The sequence below is a fragment of the Lithobates pipiens genome, unplaced genomic scaffold (assembly GCF_037356315.1).
Source record: "Lithobates pipiens isolate NorthernLeopardFrog02 unplaced genomic scaffold, aLitPip1_a1.2 Scaffold_18, whole genome shotgun sequence".
Taxonomy (NCBI): domain Eukaryota; kingdom Metazoa; phylum Chordata; class Amphibia; order Anura; family Ranidae; genus Lithobates; species Lithobates pipiens.
The window spans coordinates 352,339,085-352,352,190 of record NW_027507758.1 but is presented as its reverse complement, the minus strand read 5'-3'; the positions used below and the strand labels follow the sequence as shown (position 1 = coordinate 352,352,190).

At 40.9% G+C, this 13,106-nt stretch overlaps 1 protein-coding gene across 1 annotated transcript in view; it reads right to left on the bottom strand.

Moving 5' to 3' along the window:
* Positions 1–13,106, bottom strand: part of LOC143988154 (putative cation-transporting ATPase 13A4) — a 112,177-nt gene that overhangs the window by 54,720 nt on the left and 44,351 nt on the right. Inside the window, exons 6-10 of the mRNA XM_077487483.1 lie at positions 10,274–10,343; positions 7,009–7,143; positions 4,166–4,238; positions 2,802–2,933; positions 2,303–2,473 (exon numbers count right to left, since the gene is read on the bottom strand). Of these exons, the coding sequence (XP_077343609.1) occupies positions 2,303–2,473; positions 2,802–2,933; positions 4,166–4,238; positions 7,009–7,143; positions 10,274–10,343 (581 nt within the window). The remainder of the gene's footprint in view (positions 1–2,302; positions 2,474–2,801; positions 2,934–4,165; positions 4,239–7,008; positions 7,144–10,273; positions 10,344–13,106) is intronic.

The window sequence follows — 13,106 nt, the reverse complement described above, 5'->3', positions numbered from 1 at the left end:
AGCTTTCCTTTTGTTCAAAAAAAGTGGGCCAACAAGCCCCAAAAAGGACTTCCTAACTGGCATGGTCTCACTAAAACCACGTAAAATCACTGATCTAACACCCCCAGTATCACAAAGCACACAGAAATTGGATTTTGGGAAAAAGTTGGGGAAATATGATGCAAGCTGCTACGTTATGGATATAGCAAAGCATAAGTGATTAAAAAAATAAGCTTATTAGCTTAAAAATAGGTTTGTTATTATTTTATTTAAATCCCCTAATATTAGAAATTATTAGGTACATTATTAAAAACAATTGGTATATTGTTCAAAATAATAAGAAACTGTGAACTAAAGCAAAACAATTACAATGTTCTATCTTAATATGTCACAGTATTTTACATTTATTAATCAGAAGTTAAAATGGAAGTAAACCCTTCCAAACAACTTTGACCTACAGGTAAGCCTAGATTAAGGCTTACCTGTAGGTCCAAGTAATATCTCCTAAACCTATATGGTTTAGGAGATATTTGCCCGAAAATGGGCACCGCTGTCTATGGCGCATGCGCCGTAGACAGCGGCGCGCATGCGCACTAAATGCGGCAAGTCCAAGAATGGATTTGCCAAATTTGTCGACTCCCGTGCGCATGCGCGGGAGTGACGTCATCGCGGCCTCGCCGTATGACAGCGGCGGAGCTGCGAGGCGCGACTCCCGTGCACATGCGCGGGAGTGACGTCATCGCGGCTTCGCCGCTGTCATTGGTCGGAGCTGCGAGACGCCACCAGCAAGATGGACGCGGCGGACTACAGGGATCAGCGGCGACTTCGCTGGCTCCTGTGTCAGGTAAGTGACACATAATGAGCTACTATGCGATGCATAGTAGTCCATTATGCTTTACCTTTGCAGGGAAAAAAAGAGGAAGTAAACCCATCAGGGTTTACTTCCTCTTTAATATGCTAACACAAGACAGAGATCAGTTATCTGGCTTAAGGCCTAGTGGTAGCTATAGGTGTGGTAATTATAGCTTTGGTTAAAGGAAAGGATATTCAAGAAGATAAAAGTGATTGTCAATTTCAAGAACTAAGTATTTGAAAAAAGAGCTTTAGAACTTTAATGTTCTATTTTATTTAGTTAGCACTTAAGATGTATCAGTCCAAGGCATAGAGTGGGCAAGGAACATCCAGTGAGCAGCATAGCTGACCCAAGTGTGTTACTTGGAGGTGGATGCCGCATGAGTGACCAGATGATGCTGGGATGATAGATTGGGGGGGAGGTTCGTCGCTGTCCCACTAAATGGATGGAGGGAACCAAGGTGGGGTCCCTGCAGCAGTGGAGGAGACAGCCAGGGACACTAGCATGGATGATAGTGTCCGGGGCATCTGGGAATTATGGTCGCTCCACAGGGAAACCTGTGCCTGTCACCCAGAAGTGATGTCACAAACTGGCAGAAGTGGTAGGTGCCAGTATTCCATCAGATTAGGTGACCCATCAGATCTGGTAACGGAAGTGACGTTACCAGCAAAATTTGCTTATTGCGCAAGCGCAATGCGTTCCAGCATTGCAGCTATGTGTTCCAATAGGTTTCCTATTCTGACAGAACACGAAGATGGCAGCGGACATCTCGTTACACCCAGATTTTGTTACACCCAGGCAAGTCTGGAATTTCAGACTTGTTTCAGCAGTAAAGTCAGCTTATATAGTGTAATACAGTATTGTAAATCTGTCATAGTGTTTTCATGTTAACTTTGAAAAACAGCAGCAAGGCTGCAGTGAGAAAGTGCCGACAGGCATCTTGGTACACCCCACACTGCTCACTGCCAAACTGATGGTCATAAGGGGCCAAGAACATTTTTGGAAACCCTCAGTCGAATCCATTGATTTAGTGTATTTGAGTATATGTGAGCTCAGTTTACTGCTAAAATAAGTTTGACATTCAAAACTTGCCTGGGTGTAACAAGATGTCCGCTGCCACCTTCATGTGCTATCAGAATAGGAATGCATGCTGGAATGCATTGCACATGCTCAGTAAGCGCATTTTGTTGGTGACGTCACTTTCGTTACCAAATCAGACGGGTCGCCAAATCTGATGGAGCACCTGGCCTCGAAATGTGGGCAGCGCTGGGATTAGTGGATGATCAAGAATATAGAAATATTGGAATATAGAAAGAACATTTTGTTCGTAGAAAGGGTTCTAGGTATACTAACTTTACAACTTGGTTATATTATGTGGCCATTCAGCTGCAAACAATGCTTAATAAAGTTCTTATGTCAAATCTCTCCCCCCAACCACACAAAGCACTTTGTAGATCACCCAGAACAAACCAGTTTGTAGTACAACTGCTGTGACAGGACTAGAGCCAGATGGTGTTGCCTGAATGACCTCGGTACCACAATATAGCACATGTCTCTTGTAATCTTCCCCACTGTGGACTTTCCATTGGACGCAATCTGTAGCATTGTCAAGGGGAGTTTTTGTGACTGGGATACTCTCTCCTAAAAAAATACCATTGGTGTTAAAATGAGTTACAAAACAGCTTCCATTAATTTACATTTTATTGTAATCAAATAGTTTTAACTAATCAGAAGAGACAACTTCACTTATTCACACAAACATGATTTAGGCTGGGTCAATTATATGTGTACATAGAAAAGAACAATGAAAGGTTGGTATTACCCTAATTGATTATGGAAATCTGTAAATGATTTCTAGTCTTTTAAACACTTCCAAGCATCTGCCTGTACTGGTTAGCTACTGCAAGATCAGCTTTTGACAATGATAGTTTCAATGCCAGTATAATCTCCATGACTATATCTTGATTACCTGTCAGCATGCCTTCATTAACAATGCAGTTTCCTCTTAGAAGAATGCAGTCACATGGAAGAAAAAACCTTTTTCCTGTAAGAACAATCAGATCTCCAGGAACCAAGTGCCTTGATTCTATCTCTTTATTACCTAGAATAGTAAGAAAGAACCATATATTATCTCCAACTACCTAAGGACAAAATTATATTTCTTCTGATTATTCAAGTCTTTTACAATAATTTATATGCCTGTGGCTAATTCCAGATACCCTCAGAAAGCCATAATCATCGAGAAATAGCTGTAGATGATAATTGCTACACTTAATATAGCACTGTTTGCCAAACGATGCTCTTCTAGACTGTATTTCTGCCCTGTAAGTAGAACCATGATCAAAAGGGACATACTGTAAACTCCTGTTACTCCTATTAGGAAGAAAAATAAAATAAAATAGAAGGTCTGAATGCCGTAACTTTTCTCATGAGAATGTGGCTCCACGTTTCCACTCACTGTCTAAATATGAAAATACAATAAAAAAAACACCAAGCCTAAAGATGCTGGTCAAAGGTTTGTGGCAGAACTAAGCAGAGAAGCTGCTGAAAGGTCATGGCTCCCCTGCCCTTCATATGAAAACTCAGATGACCAACTGTAGAGGATGTAAGGGGAAGCATTCTCAAGACCTACAAGAGCCCTTAGCCACTTTTCAGTGCATCCCTGCAAGTCTAATCAACAACTTTCCATATAACTGAAAGAAATTATATATGAGGCAGTAAAAGGGAAGAGATGCCTAGGCTGTGATCGAAATCCATACACCACTGATATAGCAAATATTTGTACATAGGCATCTTTCTTAACATTTTAACACAACATACAAAGGAAATTGGGCAGATAAAAGAACACAGTTTTGAGCACACACATTATTCCCTATGAGCTTGCTTTTAAATTTAAATTAATACATTTTAGACCTATAAATTAAAAAAATAAAATAAAAAAATAAAACACTAAAGACACAGACTCAGTTTATACATGTGGTAGCCTTTGCTGCCTCCCCGAAAGCAATATGTGGTGGATCGCTTATTCTAAAGGCATTTCACAAGTGGTGAGAAAGTCATCAGCCCCAGTCCAGGCTGTTGTTTTACAGTTTTACAGTTCAGGTGAGCAGTCGGGGACTACCCCTGACTGCCTGTCTGAAAGATACCTATTTCATGAGCATTTGTACCTATTATTTCTAGAGCCAGGTGTTTGTTTTCTATATGTTTACGTTCTTACGAACCTTCCCAGGTCCAAAATTAGGAATTAAGTTAAGCCCACCACAACAGTCCCAGTTTCTCATGTGGCCCCTAGGGAAAAATAATTGCCCACCCCTGACTTAGAATTTTACTTACTCCCATCACTGGTGTGCACTGTGACCACTGAACTGTTATTGGATTCTACCAGCCGATGTAATTTCACAGATTGCTATGCAGAGAAGAAGAAAATAGACAACCGATTAAATCTAAAATTTCCCAAAGAATGTTATATGGAGGTCAGGGACAAAGACTGAATGATTTTGCCACATGTCAAACCCCTAAATAATCTTTAACCAAAATAGTATATATATGTAGTGGGGTATTTTCTGGCACAAAGCAATTAAAATATATGTGAACCCTTACCTTATGAAACAACTCATTTAGTTTAAAATAGATATAAAAGGCAAAACATTTGAGTACATATATACAAAATATTATAGATACCTTTTTGATCACATACCCTCTGTTCTTAGCTACATAAGGAGCTCAGAGAGCTGGCGGAGGGGAACAGCAGTACACTAGTCTTCCCAGCTAATGGCAGAATTTAAATGGATTAGATTCCTAATTGCTAATGTTAGCTATTAACTTGTTTCAGTATACCTGTTCTTACAACAGTGCTCTTATATTTAGCTAATATCTGCAGTATGCACTATTTATGGTGGGACATATTTGGAATCCAGTTTTTTAGTTGTAATATTGAGAAACATGTTGTTTAGCATGTTTAGCTGACATTCCGCTCACTAAAAAACACACCCAATTTTTGCTGCAGTGTACTGCTCTGTACTTTTTATCAGCTGATAGGGCCCAACTTATGATCTTGCACACAGGCCCACTGCTTTCAAAAAATGCCCCTCACCTGAGCTCATCACTGCGCATCCATTTCAGATACTTGTATGCGAGAGGTGGGTCAGCGGGAATAAGTGTGCTAGGACAGGTAATGTAGCCGTGTCTCATCTTTGCTTCCTTGCACTGCTCTGCATATTGTGGATATCATAGATGAGAAGAGGTTACAGTGGTAGGACAGATGAGCAGGGAGGTACAGTGGTGGGGCAGAGGAGCTGGGAGGTACAGTGATGGGGCAGATGAGCAGGGGGTTCAGTGTTAGGACTGATGAAAAGGTGGTTCAGTGTTAGGACAGATGAGGGGGTACATTCATGGGGCAGATGTGTGGGGGGGTACAGAGGTGTGACAGATGTTCAGGGGGTACAAAGGGGGATCAGATGTGCAGAGGAGTACAATGATAGGGCAGATATGCAGAGGGGTACAGGGGTAAGCAGATGAGAAAAGAGGTACATTGGTGGGACAGATGAGCAGGGGGTTACATTGGTTGGGCAGAAGAGCAGGGGGTACAGAGGTGGGACAGATGTGTAGAAGGTACAGTAGTGGGGCAGATGTACATGTAGATGAGTTACAATGGTGGGACTGATGAACAGATGGGTTCAGTGTTAGGACAGACAAATGAGAAGGGGGTTCAGTGCTGAAACAGAAGAGCAGAAGAGTGGTACAGCGGTGGAGCAGATGTGCAAGGGGCTGCAGTTGTGGGGAAGATGAGCAGGGGGTTACAGTGGTGGGGCAGATGTACAGGGGGTGCAGTGGTGCGCAGATGAGCAGGGGGGTATAGTGGTGGGGCAGATGTACAGGGGGTACAGTGGTGAAGCAGATTTGCAGGGGGAGTGCAATGGTGGGGCAAATGTGCAGGTGGTTACAGTGGTGGGGCAGATGTACAAGGGGTGCAGTGGTGGGACTGATGAGCAGGGGGTTACAGTGGTGAAACAGATGTGTAGGGGGATACAGTGGTGGGGTAGAAGTACAGGGGGTACAGTGGTGGGGCAGATGTACAGGGGGTGCAGTGGTGGGGCAGATGTACAGGGGGTGCAGTGGTGGGACAGATGAACAGGGGGGTACAGTGGTGAAACAGATTTGCAGGGGGACAGTGATCTAAAATATGAAGGAGCATGAATTTGTGCTCTGAGGACTGGAGGTGCAGGAATTGGGCTGATCTGACGCGTGGAAGTGCAGGTGTTCATTTCTCACTATTACTCAAGTAGTTTACATTATTTACTTTATAAAAAAAATTTTTTGTAAATGAGAGTGTGAAGCTGACAATTTTTTTTTATAAAAAACTGGCACTCTCAATTTCTTTAAAAAATATTTTTGCCACACTGTGCTCAAAAGGTTGCCTACCCCTGACATAGAGGGACATTTCTCAAGCAATTTAGCAACAAAATAAGGTAATATTCAAGCTGTCTGTCAGTTAGTAATATATATGAAATAGTTATAATGTGTATTTGTGACCCGTGTGTCTGTAATCCTCGGCAGCCAGCCAAAACAGATTTGTGCAGCTCTGTGATAGAATTACCACTGGAAAATAAACATTTTTATTTAGATGAGGCTGATTTAAAAAACTGATGCACTATTGAGGAGGGGTTTGTGGCTGGTCTATTCTGTTGTAATGCTGTTTTAGGTTTTGTATTGAGTAGTGGGAAGAATTCATTAATTAATCTACTCAAGGATTGTTTTAACTCTTTAAGCATGCACCACTGCATCGTAGCCATGTGCATTGCACATGGTTGCATGGAGATTGTGGTGCAGTCCCATTCACTAGAATGGGTCACATTCAGTGGCAGTAAATATGAACAGAGACCCTTACTGGGCAAACAATATCACAGAAAATAAGCTAACCATTTTATTTAGTGACAGGAGCACTGGCTGGCATTCAGAAAGCTTTAAAAGCAAGTGTAAACAAGCCCTAAGGAAATGTACTATTTACCCATTAATAGAGTAATGGGTTCCATTGAATCATGGGTAAACAGTTATTTTCTATTATACCCCTATCTTTACCACGGGATGCAAGGCCTCTTTGTTGACAGATTTGCCACTAATACTATAGAAATAGTTATTAATAGGGATTGATGCTAAATGATGAAAATATACAATACCATTCTCAGATCATAGACAGTCAGAATGATGGATAGCACAGTGATCACAATAATCACTATAGAATACTCAATATATCCTTCTGCAAGCCACAGGCTGAGGCTTCCAGCTTGAAAGAAATAGAATGGATTTAAAACCTGAAAAAAAAAGATAAAACCATGTATAAAATAATAAATAAACTGATATTTTCAGAGATAATAAGCACGATCTGTTTATAGAAGAATCTCTCTCTCTCTCTAATATTAGGAGTATTATGGCAATTTCAAAGGGGGAACCTGGAAGAAACTGTTTACTTTCTGATTTCTCATTCTCCCTGTGCATCAGAGGGGGGCGGGGTCGCCCGGGTATGTCACCGTGTGGCCCCACCCTCAGTTAGAAAAAAAACTGTCATCTCGCTAAAGCGTCATAAGGCAGGTGCCTCCCATGGAGGCGGATCTTTTTTATTTGATTTTTTGGTCCATCGGTGGAGCCATAGAAGAAGATGAATGGACATTTTTGTTTTTTTATTTTTTAACCACTTCCCGACCAGCGCACGACGATGTACGTCGACAGAATGGCACGGGCAGGCATATTGACGTACAGGTACGTCCAATATTCGATGCCGCCCTGCCATTGGGAGCGCGCCGGCGGCGGCGCGCTCCCGCGCTGGTCGGGACCCCCGTGAGTCCGGTCGCGGGACCCGCGGACTCGATCGCCGCGGGCATCCCCGCGATCGTCTCACGGAGCGGCCGAATAGAGCAAATGCTGTGTAAACAACATTTGTCTATTCTGCCTAGCAACTAGTGACGCTGATCTCTGCTCCATGTGATTGGAGCAGAGATCAGTGTACACTAAATAAAAGCCCAACCCCCCCACAGTTAGTAACACTCCCCTAGGAACACTTAACCCCTACACTGCCACCCACTGGTTAACCCTTTCACTGCCAGTGTCATTTACACAGGAATCACTGCATTTATATAGCAGTGATTACTGTATAAATGACAATGGTCCCAAAAATGTGTCAAAAATGTCCGATGTGTCTGCCATAATGTCGCAGTCACAATAAAAATCGCTGATCGCCGCCATTACTAGTAAAAAAAAAATAATAAAAAATTATTAATAAAAATGCTATAAAACTATCCCTATTTTGTAAAAGCTATAACTTTTGCGCAAACCAATCAATAATCGCTTATTGCGATTTTTTTTTACCAAAAATATGTAGAAGAATACGTATCGGCCTAAACTGAGGGAAAAAAATGTTTTTTTTATATATTTTTGGGGGATATTTATTATAACAAAAAGTAAAAAATAATGCGTTTTTTTCAAAATTGTTTTGTTTATAGCGCAAAAAATAAAAACCGCAGGGGTGATCAAATACCACCAAAAGAAAGCTCTATTTGTGGGAAAAAAAGGACGTCAATTTTGTTTGGGAGCCACGTCGCACGACCGCGCAATTGTCAGTTAAAGCGACGCAGTGCCAAATCGCAAAAAGTGGTCTGGTCTTTGACCAGCAAATTGGTCCGGTCTGAAAGTGGTTAATAAAGAACTTGTCAAAAGGTGTGTCTTGTTTTTTTTTTTCTTTTACATTTTGACACTTTTTAAAGTGAAATGGTACGGGTACAATGTTACCATTTCAAACGGGGGATCTGGGGGTCCCCTTGTTAAAGGGGCTTCCAGATTTGGATAACCCCCCGCCCGCAGACCCCCACAACCACCAGGCAAGGGTTGTGGGGATGAGGTCCTTGTCCCCATCAACATGGGGACAAGGTGCTTTGGGGGGCTACCCCAAAGCACCCTCCCCTTGTTGAGGGCAAGTGGCCTGGTACGGTTCAAGAGGGGGGGCGCTCTCTCTCGCCCCCCCTCTTTTCCTGCGGCTTGCCAGGTTGTGCGCTTGGATAAGGGTCTGGTATGGATTTTTGGGGGAACTCCCACACCATTTTTTTTATTTTGGCTCGGGGTTTCCCTTAAAATCCATACCAGACCTGAAGGGTCTGGTATGGATTTTGAGGGGGGGGCCCTATGCCATTTTGTAAAAAAAATAATTGGCGCAGGGTTCCCCTTAATATCCATACCAGACCTGAAAGGCCTGGTATGGAATTTGAGGGACCCTCACACAATTTTTTTTTAAATTTTGGTTTGAGGTTCCCCTTAATATTCATACCAGACTCAAAGGGCCTGGTAATGGACTGGTGGGGGGTCCCATGCCGTTTTTTTTCAATGACTTTTATCTGTATTGCTGAGACCCAACAATTCATTATAGCCACGAGTCGTTTTAAATTACTTTTTTTTCTTTTAGAAATGTAATTTTGTGCAGGGACTGTTCTAAACACAGGAAAATGTGCCACTTTACAGGCATATTATAGACACCTCCCAGGTACGAAATTTAAAGGAATATTTCACTTTTATTATTTCACTTTAAGCATTATTAAAATCACTGCTCCTGAAAAAAACTGTGGTTTTTAAAACTTTTTTTGCATTGATAGTTGTCCCCCGGGGCAGGACCCAGGTCCCCAAACACTTCTTATGACAATAACTTACATATTAACCCTTAAAATTAGCACTTTAGATTTTTCCCATATGTGTCCCATAGACTTTAACGGTGTTTGCATGTTCGAACACATTTTTTGCCTGTTCGCATGTTCTGCTGAGAACCGAATTGGGGGTATTCGGCTCATCCCTACTGATCACCTCCACCCTGTTTTATGGAAATAAGGAGAGTAGAAGGTGCTCTTTAGTCTATCCAAAGAAAAATAGGCAAGGTTGATAGCACTGCTTGGGATTTTATTGCATCAGATGCACTGTGATGTCAGTTCAGGGAGGAAGTCATACAAGTGAATAACTTATGTAGCTGTGCTTTTTTAAACACTGATGCTTTTTATCATCAGTGTTTGCCCGTGCATTTACTGACACCATATTCCCAAACATGAAACTTCCACAATTGGGAAATACATTGTATGCATGTGCTGAGTAAACACCAATGTACAGAAGCCTTGGTGTTTACAAGTGTGTGGCCTTGTATAGTTATTCACTTGTAAGGCAAGCTGAATGTGGCACCTGCCACTCCTTGGGCACAAAGAATGATGGAATTTTAACTCCCAGCACTCTTTATACCAATCATCATCTACAGTATGTGCACGAGGCCTAAGGAGACAAAACATGGAGAAATATAAATGTATGTCAGAGGTGTACTGAATTTTTTTTTTTTTTGCAGAGATATACACTGATAGTGTGTGTATGACTCCTACAAATACTACTATAAGGCCCTATTGAATAAACAATAAATATAACCTCTTTAATGAGTAGCTTCCATACTGGTACAATTTCAACTTCAATAGCATTTGGCCCGCAAACAGTCCTCCTGCAAAGGAAATTTTAGATTCAGTTTTGGAGATTTCTTGTCACCTATATACAGCTGTTCACTCCTGACAACATATATGTAAGCAATTTCAAAGGATTGTTTGAATCATGGTATTGATTATTAATAATGAACATCACATGCATTTTTGGCTTAAGTTGTAAAAGAGATTAAAAGAAGAGAATTGTTTTTTTCTTGACTATTTTTGTTGGGGAGGGTGCAGGGCGCTTCGGTGACAGAATTGGTTAACTCCTAAGTTTCACCTGGTTGCCCATCCTTATAGGAAAAATGCCTTGGGTCAAGTCATCCTAGGAAATACTTGAACTGTGTGCAAATTAGTATTACTTCACTGGTAGCATAACTTGTGATTACTGGTTGGTAGATTACTTGCATACTGTTTGCTGTTGACTTTAAGCATTTTGGGAACTCTGTGGAAAGGTGTACACACCCATTGGTAGCTTGGTGCTCATGGGAAAGGTGAGATGCTCGAGTAGGTAGGGATTCTTAGTCAGAAATAGGGGCAAAGTAACTTAGAAATCTCCCTTGCTCACACCACATATCGTGAGAGTGGTAAGTACTTTTGTATGCATGTTGATATAATCTGCTAAGTTTTCTTTGAAGAATGAAAGAAGTTAATTAAAAATGTGAGTAGGTCATTACCTAATGTCACGTACACACAACAGGTTTTCCCGTCGGAAAAAAACTCTGAAGGTTTTTTCCATGAAGTTTCACTGAAACTGTCTTGCGTACACACGATCACACCAATCGTCAAGAACGCGGTGACCTACAACAAGTACGATGGGACTAGAAAAAGGAAGTTCAATAGCCAGAAGCCAATAACCTTGGTTTATTACTTGATTCAGAGCATGCATCGTTTTTGGTCCCTCGGAACAGCATACAGACAAGTGGTTTTCCCAATAGGAATTGGTTCAGTTGGAAATATTTAAAACATGTTCTATTTCTAGGTCTGTCAGAATTTTAGAAAAAAAAAAGTCCGATGAGGCATACACACGATCGGAATATACGATGAAAAGCTTCCATCTGACTTTTTCTGTTGGACATTCCAGGTGTTAAACAGAATAAGGAAATTAAGAAAAATGTTGCTGCTGTGGTGCCTATGGGACAAAGGGGTTTTGACTATGCAATTTAAACTTAAAGCTTTAACTACCATAAAATAAAGCATAACAAGAGTTACACAGAAGATTCAAAGGGATATTTTAGTGGTTAAACAAGAAAAAGCTTTTTTGCTTAAGTTATCACAGCCACTGGTGCTTTCTAACAGAAGAGTAGAAATGGATATTTATATTCTTACTGAGTGCCAACAAATATCTCAAAAGAATAAAACGGACATACAGTACATAAGTAGAATGAATATTAATGGGCCAGTCGAGGTTACAGTACAATAGTATATGAGGCATATAAAGTCTCCCCTTTACTAATATTTGTTTATAGGATTACACATTATAAGTGCTTAAATCGCTTGCAAGAAGTGTAATTGTTTAAATAGATGTTTAATGTGTTTTAATGACTCTTTGAATGTAAAAAGAATAGAATGGTCAAGGTTGCAAACTAAGGTGTTCTGGGGGGGGGGGGGGGGGGGGGTAAGGTGAGAGAAGTGTTTTAATTAAAACACCCTACATGTGGTAAGGATGAAGTAAGTGAGTTTAAAGGTGTTTTGATGAAACACCCTACATTGTACAGGGTAATGTAAGTTAAGATTTGAAGGAAAAGTAAGAGAGGAGTTATTAATTAATGAAAGTTAAATTAAATTAAAAAAAATAGCAGCCAAGAAACCTCCAGGAGTATTAAAGTTTTAGGATTGCAGTGGAAAAGTAAAATAGGTAGGTAGAGCTCACATCTAGAAGCTTAGGAACACTGTGTCTACAGTTAAATTAATTATCAAAGGTAAATGAGTATGCTACCGATATATCTGTTGAAAATGTTCATTCTGCAAGTCAACCCCATATCAGTTCAGAGACAAGGTACACAGAAGTAAAATCGTTTTAAAAACGGGAAGTGACATTACGGAGCTCTGAGGTTTAAAGGGGACATTGGAAACATTAATGGTGAAGCAAACCTTTCCTGGCAAGTGTCCATGTTTTCTGTACTATGCAGAATATTCATCATTATCCATACTTTTATGGATGAAGTATATGTGAAGATCCAGAGATAGGGGAGGAGCTGTCTTGCGGCCGTCACCCGCTGCCATCTCTGGATCTTCGGATCCTATGCTTTTAGTTGTACACTGGCTTTTACATACATTGCGATATTGGCGCCATCACCTTATGCCATTTAATGGATCTTTTTTAAATAAATCAACAGAGAGCACTTAGTACGTGTCCCCTTGTCTTTTTACACTTGCCCTGGATGTTCTGGTTCCACTGCCATGCTGGGGAATAGTATCATCCCATTGTGGATACAAGCGTGTTTGACCTTCTGTCTTATCAGGGGTCCACCTTTTCTAGTAAGAGCATTTGTTTGCCGGTGGAGGGCTTGTCACCTAGAATCACCAGTGGATTGGATTTTCTATTCTCTCACGAGGGGTCTCAACTTTCATTGTGGGACTTGTAGTTCTTTTACATTTATGGATGGACTTTCTTTTACTCATATTGCACTGCACAAATTCATTTATTTATTATGTAATTATTGTTTTAAACGTTTCCTGTGAAAGTCCATTGTTCTGTGCTAATCCAGTCAGTGAGTTTATTGTTAGACCTGAAAAGGTAACTTCACACACTCACATTGGTAAACTATTTTGTAAGATCA